Here is an 18,000-nt window from a genome sequence, read left to right as displayed (position 1 = left end):
TAGGAATTAAATAGGCTAAAAGGGGCACTTCAGAGTACTCAATGGAAGGAGGCATTAGAAAGAATTCTTCCAGTAATAATAAGAAATATAGGGGAAAATAAATCTACACTGATCCCGAAACAATCATGCCTTTTCAATTGGGCACACACACAATGCAACAATTTTCTGAGAAAATCTATTCTATGTCTTCTAGAACTCTGTTAGTTAATTGGATTAGTCTATATTATGTGTTTTCCTTTGAAGAGAAAATTCTTTAAAGAGCATCCTTCCTTGGGGAACTGAATTGAAGGAAAGTTAAACATTCTAAGAACCATCTAATAATAGTAATTGATTCTCAAATAAATTCAACTGAGGCTCTGCACTCTTTCCTTGACTAACAGTATAGAAGTTCTAACCTGGAGATGTGACAAGCTTAGGTTGACTTGTAGCTTGTGCAGCTGAGCATATATTCATCAAACTGGCAACATCTAGTGACTTGAAGTACTGATTATTCTCCAATATAATCCCTGGATTGTCAACATTTTTTTCCAGCACTTGTGATCTTTGTTGACGCTTCCGTTGCTGAAAGTACTGATGCTGTCTGCAAAAGTTTCATTTGATCAATTAACCTTCTAAACAAGAGCATTTTTCTTTCATCAGCCTGTTACCAAGTAAGCAATTTATAAATATATTCTCAATCCTATTTACATTGATATTTTCTTTTCCTGTTTCCACAAACATAGATCACAAAAATAACAATTGTTAATTTTTCATGATACACCATGGCTGTTTTTTCTATACAATCATACAAAACTAATTTTCTTGTATATATTAACTAGAGGATATATTAAGAATATATTGCTCAGCCCACATAACTATTTCATGAAAAAATTGCAAGACATTACCCGTGATTGATGCATACATGATTTTCAATAAAAGTAGATAGTGTATATTTATTTACATTTTTCACATATCGATTATTCAAAATCTTTCAGAACAATTCTAAGAAAGAAGGCAGAAACATTCAAGTCTTAAAGGCATCATATTCTGCATATGTCCAATAGTGTGTACACAATAATGGCCATTAAACAAAGCAGTAAGGGATGATAAAAACAAGATAGAGATGGTGGTGCGGGAAATAAGAACTACTTAGAGAGAGAGAGAGAGAGAGAGAGAGAGAGAGAGAGAGACCACATAAAAATCATTAGTATGTCCTATAATGGTTAATGTTCTCTAAGGGGTAAAAATAGGTGGTAAGATAACTTGATGGCCACTTGTCTTCAATGGTAAAAATACTACAATACTCAACAGTGAACCCTCATCCCTCACGCTCTCACCCCTTGATGTTGAAAAGGATTGAGACACCACATAAAGGGCGGGAACTAACTTTCGAAGAAATGCATTAACATTTACAGAAAGATTGGAGGAATGCACATATGGAGGGGTATATATCTCACAAAGATTATGTCGAGCTGAGAATGAGGTACTCCAACGGTGGAAACTATGGTCACTTTAGTGCTGACCTCAAAAGGAAGTTAAGCAAGGTAAATCTGTCTACGTTTGATCGATCTCGATCAATCTCTTCTCAAGCGTGGCTGATGAAGGCCGACATTTACTTCCAACTCAATCCAACACCCGAACAAGAAGCAAGTAAATTCACTGCACTCCACCTGGAAGGAGTGGTCCATGAATGGTGGCATCACAGTATGGCTACTCTCAACCATTACCAAGTAAACACTTATGCTGAATTTACAAAAAGGCTTATAGACAATTTTGATGGTAATGATCCAGAACTCAAGAACCTGCACAACTGAGGCAAATTGGCTCAAATGACAGTTACATTACTGAGTTTTAGAGGTTGTGCTAGTTACAGATATTTCGGAGAGACGAAAAATCGTGTTATTCACAGATGGACTAACGGAACCACTAAAGCGATGGGTAAAAGGTATCAACCCCAACACCCTCTTCAAGGCAATCAAGTAGGCCCAAAGCATGGTGACATCATCAACTTCATCTTCTCAAAATTGTTCACCCCAAACGATGGTTGGCCCAAAAATAAAATGACAAGCCCCATTTGAAGAAATCATCTTTGGATGAGGCCACCAAACAAGAGCTTAGGGGGAGAAAGCTTTGTTTTACTAACAAAGAACTATGACGACCTCAACACAAACTCTTAGGAAAAGGAAAGATACACTACATCGAGGTAATGTTAGATGGTGAAGAGGAGTGGGAGGATTCGATACTCAAAGGAGATGGTCAACAAGTTTCCAAAGAGGTTAACCTAAACTGTATAGAGAGGATCATAGCATTGGTACGGCAAGGAGGTCCATCGTTCTTGCTAGCAGCCCAAGGTGTATTATTTTCTAGGTATGGGGAACTCTCCATGGAAATACGGTCATAGGAATGCTTGACAGTGAGTGAACACTTAATTTCCTTAACTTGTCACTTGTGAAGAGAAGAATTTTACCCACAGAGACACATGTGGGATCGAAGTCAAGGTGGAAGGAGGAACTCTCTTATCATGTACTCATGTGGTCCAGAAACTCAACATTACCATGCGAAACCACATGGCAACAAATGAATTCTTTACATAGAGGTCATTTTGGGAATCTAGTGGATGGAGACTCTTGACAAGTACATACGGAGCTTCAAGAACATTGAATTCTCTTTTGAAGTTGATGGCAAAAAAGTTTTTCTCAGAGGAATGGAAAATGATAGCCTGAAGGAGATATCGGCATGATGGATGGAGGCTATTATCTATACAGGCATGTTATCTATTAAGTGACTTTATAAAATATTTTATAATTCAAGTCACTTTATTAAATTAATTAAATATAAAGTTACCTTTTTATTATTTATTTATTTGATAACTTTATAAATAATTAACTTAATACCACTTATTTATTTAATTAAAATAATTAATTTGTCATCCTCATAAAATATTCATTATTTTTGACAACCTAATTAATTAAATTAATTAAATCAAATTGCCTCCAAAATAGGGACATGACAGTCCGCCCTTCCTGAAATTGCTTGTCCCCAAGCAATGGCTGAAAAATAAACCAATCAATCCCCCTGGATCCCAAATGTCGTCATGAACTATAGTACTGTCAATTAACACAAGCTCCTGTAATACCCTCTGCAATATAACCAAGAGGAATCCATAATCAAACTGACAATTACAGCTCAACCAAACTCCAAAATCACAACTACCACAGTCAGAAACCCGCACGACACAAGCTCTTAGAACATCAGAACCCAAGTCAAGTGGACAAATCAAACTGCCAACACAATAAATACCATCAACGCATCCCACTGGCCTATATGGAATGTACAATCCAATTCTGCAAAAATGGTGAACGCTCCCGAATGAAACTGTACCAAGTATGGAGAATCCACACACTGTACAACTCCTGCAGTCAACACAACTCTACAGATCACCGGCCACTGTCTCATAACCATAACTCCCATGCACCACTGATGGTGAAAAGACATCACAAGATAAACAACAAGAAATGGAACCCAACCCAAATTTGCCTACCATCAACTCCTCAACACAAGGATCAAATGCTAACTGATGTACATACCCTGCAGTATAATGCTGATAAAAAGAACCAACCTCAGTCAACAGCTCACCATTAACAAGTGATACAACCCACTATGACTAATCACCAGCTAAGTCAGGAGATGTCATAGCCAAAGGAGTACAATCAATAACAACAACCGTTGAAGCATCACTCCCAAACTCCTACTCTAAGTCATGTATTATCAAGCTGTCAACCGCAAAACCTATCGCCATGTCATGCCCATCACAACTCTCATCCCGAGGCGTCAAACCGTCCCATAACTGATGACGAGCACTAGGAACCAAAGTACATCTCTGTATCATCATCTCATCAACATGGTCATCAAAGGTAAATTGATGAGCATACCTCACAGTGTAATGCCGATAGAATGCGCCAATCTCAGTCAGTGGCTCAAACTGCAATCCAGATGAAACTAACTGCAATCGATCATTAACCAAGTTGGAACTGACTCTTACCTCCAAAGACATCACCAAGGGAGTAGTATTACTAGCAGGAAACATGCCAATTGCCGGCTCACCAACATTACACATGATCTTTGATACAACATCTCTAGTCTCTGTGCCATCAGTACTAGAGGCCACCACCATGTCAGGCATACCACAACAATCTGCTGCAGCACGCAACTCAACTGAACCTGACTCTAGTGAGAACGAACCCGATATGCTAATGTTAGTATCAAGGATGGATGCATCCCCATCTCCACTGTCTTTGACAATCTCGACCATGGACATCCTCAAATCACCAGACACCACAGCTGGTAACTGTACAGAATCTAATAAAGATTGTAGTCGCTCTAACTCCATAGTCACCTTAGCCAAATGAAACTGTGACTCCTCGAAAGCCAACTGTGTACTCTCAAGAATCTCAGAAGTCACCTCGAGCTACTGAGTAAGCTCACTCACCTCATCTTCCTTGGCCAATAATGCATCGTATGCTGTACTCCCCCACTCCATAAGATGATCTCTTTCGGCTACCAACTGCATATAATTCTGTCTCAGAATCCGAATAGCCTCCCATAAAGAGTGGATTTCTGTCAAGGAAAGATAACTGCCTCCCTGCTCATCACTAGTAGGAGAACCCCATCCATAAATTGCTAACAACTGACGAGCAACGTCGAGATGCTAGCAAGCGATAGAAATGTCTCGCTCACTAACTCTCAACTGACTAGACACATGATGGCACTGGCTAGACTGTCTCCTACAAACCTCCTCTGACGCACTGTCTAAAGGAGTATCCTCAAAGTTAATGGTCTCTAGAGTATTACCATCCATACCCTGCGAATCAACTCCAAAGCTCATATCAACATACGGAGTATCAAAAACTGTAGCATTGTTGTCCAACTCCTTTGTACCAAAAGAAACTGCCAAGGAAAGTAAGTCTTCAAAACTGCCCACTGCATCCTCCTGGATGTCATCAATGCCAATAAGATCCTAGGACTCATCTATACACACTGCCAAATATGAAAGATCATCAACACATTCCAGCAAGAATGGTCGACTGGATATATGAACAAAGCCCAACACCGGTGTATAAAAACTAATACCAACATCGGACAAGCTGTTGGCACAAGAAAAGACAACACCGTGCAATCTGCTAATCAAATCCATGATAGCACCCAAACAATCATTGCTACCAAAAAGTGTTAAAGATCTCCAGTCAACTGAATCCCAAACGCCAATATAACAATCTCAAGTCCATATCCGTAAACTAGAATCAGCTGGTAACTCAAGCAAACTCCTCAACTGAGTAATATGACTAATACCAACTAAACTCCACATACCTGTCTGACATTGTCCTTGTATCCTGGATGTGAATGCAAGATGAATTAGCAACATTATCAACGAACACATATGATTTGCCTACCGCAGAAAGCTGAGTATCAGGAGTGCAAGATGAAACTAAACTCAACTCCATGCCATGCTTATCCCCATGTCTCTCCCAGTCCTGTAATGCCAATGGAGTATTCACCAAATAAGCTCGAGTGTCCTCAAGCTCACGAGAAAGCTTGTCAACTTCCTCGTCCTTCCTCCTCAAGGCATCTGAATAGTCTCCGACAAGGCTAAGAAGATGGTCACGATCTGATAGAAGATGTAAATAACTCAACTTCATCGTTCCCATTCCTTCCCTAATCGCCTGTAAGTCAACACAAGAAGACTTTGCCTGAACTCCCTTATGTCTACCCTGTAACTGAATCATCTGGATGTGATCCTCTATCATATCCCGCATCCTGTCATGATGAGACAATGAAGTCACAATACTGTCTTCGCTCACCTTCAGCTGGCTGTTTACTGTACAGGTAAAGAAGTCAACACATACAGACAATAATAGCAGAATAGCAGAATAATATTCGCAATAGTAGATTCCTGATTTACAATGATCCCAGACGGGATATAAATACTACTGCCGAACCTTCCCGAAGGAGTCCGTCGGCCACAATTATTCTATCCGTTACAAACTATTTACCGCCGGACCGTTGGCTACGGAATACTGAAACACCGCCGGACCGTCGGCTACAAAATACAGAAACGTTGTCGGACCGTCGGCTACAGAAACATCGCCGGACCGTCGGCTACAGAAACATCGCCGGACCGTCGGCTACAGGAACACCGCCGGACCGTCGGCTACAGAAACATCACCGGACCGTCGGCTACAGAATACAAAATACCGCCGGAACCATCCAGTCGGCTAACACTGGCTAGACAAATCATGTGAAGTACTACCAGCCTCAACCTCATGTGACGAAGCATCTAACTATGTCTGGTACTCTCTCTCGGCAAAGTCATGAATGCTCAATGTCTGCTCATCTCTACCAAGTATCTCACCATTGTGCACAACAACATCCTCAAAATCATCATCTGAACCCTCTATGTTGTAGTCACTATCTGTTGTAACTAAACCATCCCGAGTACCTGTGACATCACCCTCTGACGACCTGTATACAATTGTCTCAACTTGAGTATCAAGTTGACCATTACTATCAATCTGCGTAATATCCTTTCCCACTACCTCCTGTGGCGGAGTAGAATCTGAGACCTTTGCCTAGCTATAAGCTAGTTTCTCAAACTCCTCATGCAAGTTCTTGGTAATTGTGTCATCTGCCCTGTGAGAAGATTTGCCAAATAGAAATCCAGTCAACTTATCCACCTTAGCTGGGTCAGACAGCATGTCATTCATCATACGGTGGTGCTTAACCAACTGTTCAAACATGTCATGGCTCATTTTCCTAAGTTCATCTCGAATGTCTAAATAACCATCCTTTCTACTGTTCTGACTCTAGATACTTTGTCTATCAATTGTCCAAGATCGTGTCCTCTGAGACTCTGTACTATACCTGTCCATTCTGGATAAAGTAGAGTGCTGATCACTCATACAAGACAACTCTTACCCAACAGGATGGCAAGAAAACCACTGTAATAACCCCAACAGGTTATAACTTCTTCAAACACCACAAATCTTTATACTTCAGTTGTTTGACATTTCGTCAAACACTTTGCAAGCAAGCTCTGATACTACTGAAATGACCCTGCTCAAATCCGACCTTAAAATGCTGATTGAAGGCTCGAAGAATTTTGTCAAACACTTTGCATACAAGGGGTCATATGACTGATATAACTTTTCAAATTGCTGCAATGACTCTTGTTTTGATTTGCATCAAAGAGAATGCTTACAAAAAGACTCTAGATTGTCTAAACAATGACCTAACATGAATGTGCAACTAATTTTGGCAATATTCAATACATATATATGACTTAAACTACTTGCAAAATGCAGCTACAGCAACTAGTAATTATGACAAATACTTTGGAAGCAACCTAAGATGGCATTAATGCACTTACAACCAAGTGGCATTAATATAAACACTTAGTATGCAAAATTATAACATTATTTATGCCAAAAAGAGAACTTACAACCAATTAATATTTTATCAAACAATTGGAATGCAAACTAATCAACTCTAGGGTTGCAATATAGATAATCTAAATGCTCTTTCAATTGCAAAATCCTAGCCTTCTTTTGATACCAATAATGCCAAATGGCAAACAAAGACAAGTACAATGTGAAATAGTGAAGTACTGAAGCTATATTTTGTACTCAGCTGAAAACCTACATTTCTCAAAAAATATGCCAAATGAGAAGTGAAGAACCTGATTGTAGATGGCTGTAATAATTTTCTTCAATGCTGCCCCTTCTGCTTTGCTTTTTTTCCGATCTGCTTTTTACACTTGCTTTTTTCCGGATTTTCTTTTTTTGTTTTGCTTTTTCGAACTGCTTTTTTCAGATCCGCCTTTTTTTCGAACTGCTTTTTCGGATCCGCTTTTTCGAACTGCTTTTTCGGCCTTTTTTTGTTCTGCTTTTTCGGCCTGCTTTTTTCGGACTGCTTTTTTGGCCTGCCTTTTTTTTTTTTTGTTCTGCTTTAAAATGGCTTCATATAATTTCAGACCTGCTAGAAATGACCTCCAATAATTTCGGCCTTGCTAAAAATGCCTCTTGAAATGCTGAAATGCTGAAAATGGCCTTAGGCCCAATGATGCTCTAGCTGAAATGATTGAAGTATCACCTCCAAATGTGCAACCCTTCAAAAGATAGTTCACTTCCTCACTTATGCAAATCTAAGGGAGTTTTCGTTCCCAAAGATCAACTGACTATTTGAAACCACTTGGCTCCACAATAGACTATGTGACTGAATCACAATTTGATGTCAAGAGAGAAATAAACAACTAGATGAAAAGAATGAAGCCCGAGGTGTCTATTTATTCTTTTTTCTCCACTTTCTCTAGAAACTTCTAGAACATTATTTTATTTTATCTATTAAGTGACTTTATAAAATATTTTATAATTCAAGTCACTTTATTAAATTAATTAAATATAAAGTTACCTTTTTATTATTTATTTATTTGATAACTTTATAAATAATTAACTTAATACCACTTATTTATTTAATTAAAATAATTAATTAGTCATCCTCATAAAATATTCATTATTTTGGACAACCTAATTAATTAAATTAATTAAATCAAATTGCCTCCAAAATGGGAACATGACATGGTCTGATATAGTTGTAACTGAATATGTATTTATCATTCATGATCAACTTATTAGTTTGCATGCCAATTGTTTGACAAAATGTCAATTGGTTGTAGGTTCTCTTTTTGGCATAAATAATATTATAATTTTGCATACCAAGTGTTTGTATTAATGCCACTTGGTTGTAAGTGCATCAACGCCATCTTAGGTCGCATCCAAAGTGTTTGTCATAATTACTAGTTGTTGTAGTTGCATATTGCAAGTAGTTTCAGTCACATATATGCATTGAATATAGTCAAAATATGTTGCACATTCATGTTAGGTCATTGTTTAGTCAATTTTGAGTCTTCTTGCAAGCATTCTCATTGATGCTAATTGAAGGAAAAAGTCATTGAAGCAAACCGAAATGCTATATCAGTCATATGACCCTTGTATGTGAGGTGTTTGACAAAATTTCTCAGTTCAGCATTTGAGGTTTTTAGTGGCCTATCGGTGGGGGTCACTATAGCCACCGATAGTCAAAGTTCAATGTAAGAGTAAGGAGCCAATATTTTCAAAATTTTATGTAGAATCTCCTTTATGGACACATACCACAAGAATCTTATAGGTTTTTGTAGGTGGCGCATATCGTCGGAAGTGTAATTATTGAAAAGTAACAAAGTCAAGTCATTCAATAGCTCATATTCTTGGGTCAAACTTCATTTTATGGGCCATGCCGATAAAGGATCTGCAATGTGCAAAGGCACAAACAGGAAAAGGATGTCTAATGCACAAATAACTTCATTTGTAAAAGAACAAGAAGTTGATAAATTGGTTAAAAGATCAAAATGAAAAATTTATCAGCCTCTATCTAGAAACAAAACAATGCAATTACTTATTGAACCAATTATATTCTCCAAACATCCATTCTTGCAAGTACTTGTACTGGGAGTAGAAGAGGAAGAGGCGGAAAGTACCACCCGCGAAAGAGGTCCATTGGACACCGCATTTAAAATGGAGGCAAGAAAGCTTGTTGATCAAGCCATTACACGTTGCCACTATGCCAATAGTCATCCTTTCAACTTGGCAAGATCACCATATTTGAAGGAAATGGTGGCAATCATATATAAAGCACCAATTGATTACACAGGTCCTAGGGATGAAAAGTTGTGTACCACTCTATTGGAAAAACTGAAAGCTTGTGTAAAGAAAGATATTCAACCAATTAGAAATTCATGGAAAACTTCATGTGTTTCTATTGATTTGCATAGATGGAAAGATACAAGAAAACCAGTCATTGATTAATGTGATTGTAGTGTCACCTTAAGGGGGAAATGTTTTTGAAGACAGTTTATTGTGAAGGGGAAGTGAAAGATTCACAATTCATTTCCAAAATTGTAGCGATGCAGGTGCTTTGGTTGAGGGTCAATATAACTATATTTTTGGACACCATGTACCGAACACTCCCTAAACTTGGTCAAGCAACATATTGGCACTCAAATAGATTGGTCAGCCAAATTTACCAAGAGGGGGAGGAGAGAAATGTTTGTGACAACCCATCACATGTCACGATCGATATTTAGATCATTCTCCAAATTGGAGTTGTTAAAGGTATATTGTAATTACTAAATTTAATTTATATATTTTATGTCATGTTCTATTATCAATTTGTATATAACTTTGCTTAATATTTATTAACATGTTATGATTAACTTACTTAGGTCATTGAAATCTGATCTGCATCTCATACTATTGTTATGAGACGACTTGTCAAGGTGCAAGAGGCATTAAGCTAAATGGCTATCTCTATCTAGTGGGGTATATGGAAGGCTTCAAATTCAGTTTGGGCAGAAAAGGTCAAGGCATTGATCTTGGATGACAGTGGGTGAGCTTATATGTATTTTGTATTATATTTCACAGACCCTGTCATGACTATGCTCCACTTTGCTAATACAAATCAACCTTGTTTGGGGGAAGTCTATGATGGCATGGATACAATGGTAGAAAAAATAAAAAATTTCCATACAAACACATGAAAATTATCCCATAAAATGTGAAGTCTTATGAAATGAACTAGAAATAATCGTTCATCATCCTTGGGAAAAGATGACTACCCCATTGCACCACCTTGCAGATGCCTTATCTCTAAGGTACTATTCCAAGGAAGTGACTCTTCCTAGATGATGATATTCACAAAAAAGTGAGGACAAAATTTGGCTTATTTGCTTCGGGAGCAAAACTCAATCCACTTGCAATAAAGGGCCAATGTGACATGGGATTTATCACATGGTGGAACCTCTATGGTCAACCATTTAAGTATCTACAACCTATTGCGATCAAAATCTTCTCACAAGTAAGTTTTATTTGTTTTTTGTTTACCACTTGTATTCTACAAATCTTTAAATTGCTTTCATTTTTATGTTTTACTTTAATTTTGTAATTTTATGAACATTTTCCAAGTTGCAAGTTCTTCTACCACTGAATGGAATTGGAGTTCAGACTCCATTTTCTACTCAGTGAAGCGTAACTAGTTGGGCTCTAAGAAAGTTGAAGACTTGGTTTACATTCATTCCAACTTGCGTCTTTTGTCATGTAAGGAGAATCACTACAAGGGGCAACCAAGCTTTGGGATGTAGAACCTGACTGTGCAAACTTGGATGCAACGATTCAAGATCTTACTACAATCACAAATAATGATGCTGATAACATCATGACACATGGTTCATCTAGCACAAGTGGAACTGTTTTCGGTACAAATGATCTTGAACTTGTAGCAAATAGAGGAGTTGGAGATGATGAGGAATTTTTTTTGAATCCATATGATTTTGATTCGGATTATGAACATTGAATCATGAACTATATTTTGATTTTGTAATTGTGATGATTTTCTGATTTGCATTGGAATCATGAACATAGACGTATATAGTACACATTACAATCTTACTGAATATTTGAATTTCAATTGGAATATGTATTGGTGAAGTTACAAGTATCATACTATCAAATGTTCCATTCTCTATATTTCTTTCATTTCTTTGCATATACATTATATATATATATATATTTTTTTTTTTTTTTTTTTTTATTTTTTTTTTTTAATATCTATCTATCTATCTATCTATCTATAAACGCATCCAAAATCATCCGTGCCCCTGCATCTCCATCTGTACCCGAGTCGGTAACTTAGATTTCAAGCATTAAGAGGGCTGAAATGGGAGTTTCCAGACTAAGAAAGTAACCTCATAAAATTTGATTTCCTCATAAAATTTCAAAATTTTCAAGTGATCTTTGATGCAGACTTTTATGTATTGCAGACCTTTTGGAGTTGTTCTAGGCCCATTTTGAAGCCATAAGAAGTCTGATACAACACTTGTCTTCAGACTTAAGTTTGAAACCATCAGCAGCAGGGGCCTTCTCATAAGTTCCAACTTTACCGATCAACAAGTGTGGTGTTGTTGTCATTAGAGGTTCCTTTGTGCTTGAATCACTGAGTTTGCAGCCCAAATTCATCTTAAAAAGGGCAGTTGCAGGTATGTCTTTAGACAAGTTATGTTGGCCTTAAAGGTGAGGTATGATTATGGGGCATGATTGAGTTATATTTCTAATGCATAGTTCACATATAAATCCATGAACATAATGTATGGTGAGCTTAAAAGTTGTTAGACCAATTCTTAGTTGATTTTCAGACTTTCCATGTTCGTCCTCAGAAAATCAGAATTTAATGGAAGTCTGATTTTGTCAATTTGTGGCTGTGTCGATCAATTTCTACTGTCCTAGGATTCTAATCTGAGTGCCTATTTTTTGTTACAACTTTCAAAGGGTAAAATCACTAAGTTGTGGTATTGAATTCATGGAGTAATTCAAGGAATTTTAAAGTCTGAAATTTATTAAGCCCTTCAATGCCTTACTAATTTCAAATCTTAAGAAGGGAAATGGTGGAGAGTAAGGGAATTGCAGGGAGGATGGTACTACTGAAGAGGCCATCCAAAGGATTCTATCCTGAGTCTTAGATAGATTTTAAATTGGAAAAAGTGGCAGAGGCGGACATGAAGGATATAGATATTAATAAATTAAAGAATAGAATGCATGGATCCAAAGATTGTCTCCCTTCAAATAAAGCAGTGAATACGGAAAACAGTGAGGAGTGAACTCTACCTGCATTTGGTTTTCCTTCAGCTTTCCTTTGCAATGAACTCCTGGTTGAATGTTCACAGAATTATGACTCAAATACCAGGACAATCAAGGCCAAGGGGAAGGTGTTTGCATTCTTGAATGAGGAGGCAGTAAAAGAAACTTTTAGAATCCCATATTTTCCTAGGATGTAGATTAGGACTGAGGAGGAAGATAAAGCTTTATATGAGGAGATCGAACATTTGTATGGACATCATCAACAAGAACTAGATCAGTCAGCCAAGGAAGCAGCATTCTAAGTTGCCAAATAAGATAGTGAGTGAGGATTTTAAGGATAATTACAGTGATTTGATATTTATGCTGAACAGAGTCATCAGAACACCTCCAGGGGCCTTCTTTGACACTTGGATGTATTACTTCATAGAGGAAATAGAAACAAGGGAAGTGATGATGAATTGGGCAAGGATGATTAGTGACAACATAGATGCTCATCTAAAGGACTTAAGGAAAACAAAGCAATTCCATGTGAATTCTTAGTTGATATACTTACTGAAAAGAGAATATCTAGGCCCCATACCCAAGGGCATGATTGAGAAAAGCAAAGATCAATCCTAAGTATATGATTATTATCCTAAATTACAGCTACATGAGAGGCAAGTTGCAGAAAGGTCAATGACATCTTCACCATGAATATCATGCCCACACTTTAGAAATGATTTCATAAGAGATTATCCAATGATGTCAGAGCATTGATTCAACAATATGAATATTGGCACATTCAATTGTGTACTTTTACTTACATCAAGATCTAGGGATTTTCTTTGGAACCTTACAAACTTCCTAAATATCCTATCGATAAGATGGTCTTGTTGGAGCTGGTCAGGCAACTTTTAGAGTTTGATTTTATAGAAAAGGAGAAGCACAAACAAGGAATGCTTTCCTCTGTGACATTGGGGAAAACAATTGAGTCGTGTCCATTGCGGGAAAGGTAGACAACTAATGCAAAGTTACAATTCTATCAGCTCAAGACATACAAGGCAAGGAAGCAATTCAATCCATTTTAAAAGAACAAAACTTAGAAGGGGAGAAAATATAGACATAGGATCAATAGTGAGGATTATAGGGCAAATATAATGCATGAACAGGTTGTGAGGAGAAAAATGTGGTCCAAGATGACAAATGATTTAATGAGAAAATGTGGAGTCTTCCCTATTCCTAATTAGGTTAAGGATGATAGAAGTATAATCAATCCCCACTATGAATATGAAAAGGACAAGTTAATTAAACCACCTATAAGTCGCTAAAGGAGGAGCTTTCAGATTTGGGGCTCTTAATGAAAGTGGTGATGGATAGATCAAGGGCTTAGATGGATACGAAAATTAAAAAGTTAATGAAATAAGGTGTTACTTTCACTCATGTGAGAAGGTAGAGTGAGGTTTCATCTTCAGGAGGGGATAAAAGAACCATCAGCATTTTAGGAACACACATTCGGTGTGAAAAGAAAACTCCAAAAGAAGGGATAATGTAGCAGAAACATAACAAGCAGTAAGTGATAAGACCTTAGTAAGGAGTCTAGAAGAAAAAGGCATAAGTCTCCCATGCCTACTTCTATGGCTAGTTCTTCATCGACTAGAGAATTAGAAAAACAAGACGTGGATCAAGATTCCATACATGGCAGAGATATGGAGTGTTGGGTGGATATTTTGCAACCGACGGTTTTGGGTAAATCCAGTCACAAAATAGGTAGGCCAGCCACAAGGTGTGAGACAAAATCTCTCCTACATTAAAGGGAAGGCTCCCCCTTCTCACCGTTCGTTGGATCAACTCAAGGTAAGAAAGAAGTTGAGAGATTTTGGAGAGGCTTGCACTCGAAGCACCACCAAGTAACACAGCTACTAGTTACTTCGAAGCTAATCCACTGAATGACAATCAAGATGAATATCCTTCCGAGAGTATTGCTGCTCTGTATCATGATGATCTTCAAGAAGTTGGTGACTCTACTATTGGTTATGTGCAGTACAATGCTGAAGATCATGAAATTGATTTTGCACAAGCTTATGCGGTGATGACACGTTCACAAACTAAGTTGGCTCAACAACAAGAAGAGGCTGAAAAGAAATTGGATGTTCCTCAGATGCCTGTTACTATTGCAAAGAGGGGGACACCATTGCCCAGTCTACCTAATGATCCAGCTAAAAATCACGTAAGTGTTGATCAAACTATTCCTGCATCTACTGTTTTAAAGCCTAGTTTGCCTAAATCTCAGGCTGAAATTTCTTCCTTAGAAAATTCTTTTCAAGCTTTTGATATCATAGATCACGCTAAGAAGACCAAGATTCAAATGTCTGAGGTAGAATACCTACAAGCTTATCCAGATCAGCTGGATAGACTTGCTAAATTTGTCAAAGAATCCCAGCCTACTCAAACTCATTTGGTCACTCCTGAAGTGAAGAATATGCCAAATAACTTAGTAACCATTCCATCCTCCATTCCAGGAAAGATCGAGCCTTTCCATCTTTCTCTTTTGATCAATGGTTTTAAGTTAAGTAACTACATCATAGATTCAGGTGCTTCTGATAATTTCATGCCTACCAAGGTTGTTGATGCCTTAGGTTTGACCTTAACCAAGTCTTTTGGTAGCTGCTATTCTATGGAGAACAAACAAGTGCCTCTGAAAGGGAAAATCAAAGATGCTCAATTTGCCTTTGCGTCTTTCCCAGACAAAAAGATCAAAATGACGGTCTTAGTTGCTGATGTACCAGCTTCCCATGGTATGTTACTTGGTTGCAATTTCTGTAAGGATGTAGGAGGAGAACTTAACATGGATATGACAGAAGCTAGAATACCTGTTAAAGGTGTTATGCAAAAATTGTATCCTAAAAGAGAAACAAAGTATGTGGTAGTCAAATCCAATATTCCACATGCTCAAATTCTTTTTGAATTAGCAGGGATGGGAAATTATTATATACATGCTAATGAAATATCTAAATTTGCCAAAGACAAGACGAATTCTGAAAGTTCTTCACTACTGTCAGACACTGGGAATTTTGCTGATGCCATAGAGGAAGATGTTATTCCTGATGAAAAAGTTATTCTTAAAGATGATCCTATGGATTGTTTTAAGGATGAGGAGATGCATTTTGAGAGTGATTCTACTGATTCTCTTGAAGGAAGAATTATTCTAAATGATTCTAGTGCTAGCACAAGTAGCTCTACTACTATTTGGGTTATGGAATTTGATGGCAGTTGTGCTTCTATGGGATCCGGTGTTGGAGTTGTTTTTATTTCTCCTGAAGGCGAATTCTTCCCTTTTTCATACAAGTTGCAGTTTCCTAACACCAATAACACGGCTGAATATGAAGCCCTGATATTGGGATTGAACATGGCGCAAGCTAGAGGAATTCAAAACTTGCACGTTAAAGGAGATGCTGAATTGGTAGTGTGTCAAATTAAGGGTCAATATCAAGCCAAAAATGACCGGCTTAGACACTATCGTGATTTAGCCTAGGATTACATCAAGCTTTTTGATGCTTTCAATATTTCAGTAATTCCCAAAGAAATAAATGATAGAGCTAATGCTCTTGTTGTTTCAGCTACTCTTCTACTTCCACATCAGGATTTTGAAGATAACATCTATGAAATAGAGTTTGTCTACCGACTAAGTATTCTGGATAATTGTGAATATTAGCAAGTGTTCAACGATGATAATTAGATCATTAACTTTCTTGAAACAAAAGAAGGTTTTGATGAAATGTACTTTGAAGGAGGTGAGTATGATCCAAATGAAGTGCTTTCCGAAGTAGATCTAGAAACCAGTCATGAAGTCATTCAACTTAATGTAATGTCCCCGCTTTCCGCTTAGGTTCGAAAGCTATAACCTGCAACCATTTGTCAGTACAATATCAAAAATTGTATATAAAACATATTAGCAATATTAGATTTAAGTAAATACTAATCTAAATACTACCCAAGCTACCCTTCCTAATCCTACGGGAGAGATCCTTTCTCCAATCACCTAACCCTCTGGTGAGATCTACGTCTCGATTAGGAATTGTCATAGAAAGAGTTTCTCCTTAGGCCTCTTTGGGATCTCTGATAACACTACTTGGTAGAGATCCCACCTCTACCAAGTCTCTGTCTCTGACATATGCATATGTTTGACCACTACAATATATTTATATATATTGCCTCTAAGAGATTTCTCTAAAAATCTCTCTCTGGGACTTTGATCTCGACATTCATTTCTGAATGCCCTCTAATCTCTGAGTTCTCTCTAAAGAACTCGATATCCATAAATGGATACCCTCTACCAAGATCAACTTGGTTTCAAGAAGAAATACATATTTCTTATCTCGTAAATGATTATGAATCTTTGATTGATAGTTTTATCTACAATTTCATTTCCAAGCAAACTAAGATGATTGTATATCTCTGCTATGAATTAGAATTGTATTAGGAAGTGCTCTCTTTATCACCATGTCACTCCAACTGTCCCTTATTATCACTATCCCATATTTTATTTTATTATTCTTCTCTTATCATTCCTATTATTGCTACTTCTGTTGTGCTACTATCATATTATCTATCTTACATAATTCTTATGTACTCTTATGAATCTTTTGTATTCATTATCTTTCCCTCTGTGCTTATCGCTTTCTTCATTCTCTTTTGAAAGATCTGGGTATACTATGATTGATTTATTAAAATTGTACTTATGCATTTTGCTTGTTACATATTTATCCATGTTTGGCTCTATCTTTCATTCTTTATATGTTATCCCCTTTACATGTGTAGTGTCGTTCTGAGTAATCATTTACTAGATGGAAGTCACTAAATATTATTTCTGTTGCCCAGGTTAACCCCTGGATGTTACTGCAATGTTACTGTAATGTCTATAAATTAATTCTACTCCCACCTCTATTTAGTAGTGATGTTGCATAACTCCCGCTTGCTATATTGGCTCGTGATTTAACTGTTGTCCATGCCGGAGCTGACTGGATTATCATTTGTTGTATTATATGGGAGTTCCTATCTATCCCAACAGTGTTTGTCTTTCTACTACATGCCATACCTTTGGATGGGTTTTGATTTGCCTTTCATATGTGCCACTGTAATATAAACAAAGTCCCCAGTCTTACTCGATAGTATTTTTAATTGATTAATTGTTATGCTCTTTTGTGTATTGCTATTTTTTCACTCAAATTTGTTCTTGTCTTGATGTCATATGTGGTAATAACACCACGAAGGAAGTCTTTCGTCTTTCCTTCAATTTATACTTTTGTTTGTATACTATGGCAAT

The 18,000-nt window shown here is 37.3% G+C and overlaps 1 protein-coding gene across 4 annotated transcripts in view; it reads right to left on the bottom strand.

Annotated features, from left to right (window-relative positions):
- LOC149548267 (uncharacterized) overlaps window positions 1–18,000 on the bottom strand; it is a 312,683-nt gene that overhangs the window by 231,485 nt on the left and 63,198 nt on the right. For all 4 annotated transcript variants that reach the window (XM_089792325.1, XM_089792327.1, XM_089792328.1 and 1 more), the window contains exon 4: window positions 396–580. In XM_089792325.1, coding sequence (XP_089648451.1) covers window positions 396–580 — 185 coding nt within the window. The remainder of the gene's footprint in view (window positions 1–395; window positions 581–18,000) is intronic.

The sequence above is a fragment of the Cupressus sempervirens genome, chromosome 7 (assembly GCF_028749045.1).
Source record: "Cupressus sempervirens isolate cs-2001-9-10 chromosome 7, ASM2874904v1, whole genome shotgun sequence".
Taxonomy (NCBI): Eukaryota; Viridiplantae; Streptophyta; class Pinopsida; order Cupressales; family Cupressaceae; genus Cupressus; species Cupressus sempervirens.
This window is presented reverse-complemented; position numbering and strand designations above follow the sequence as displayed.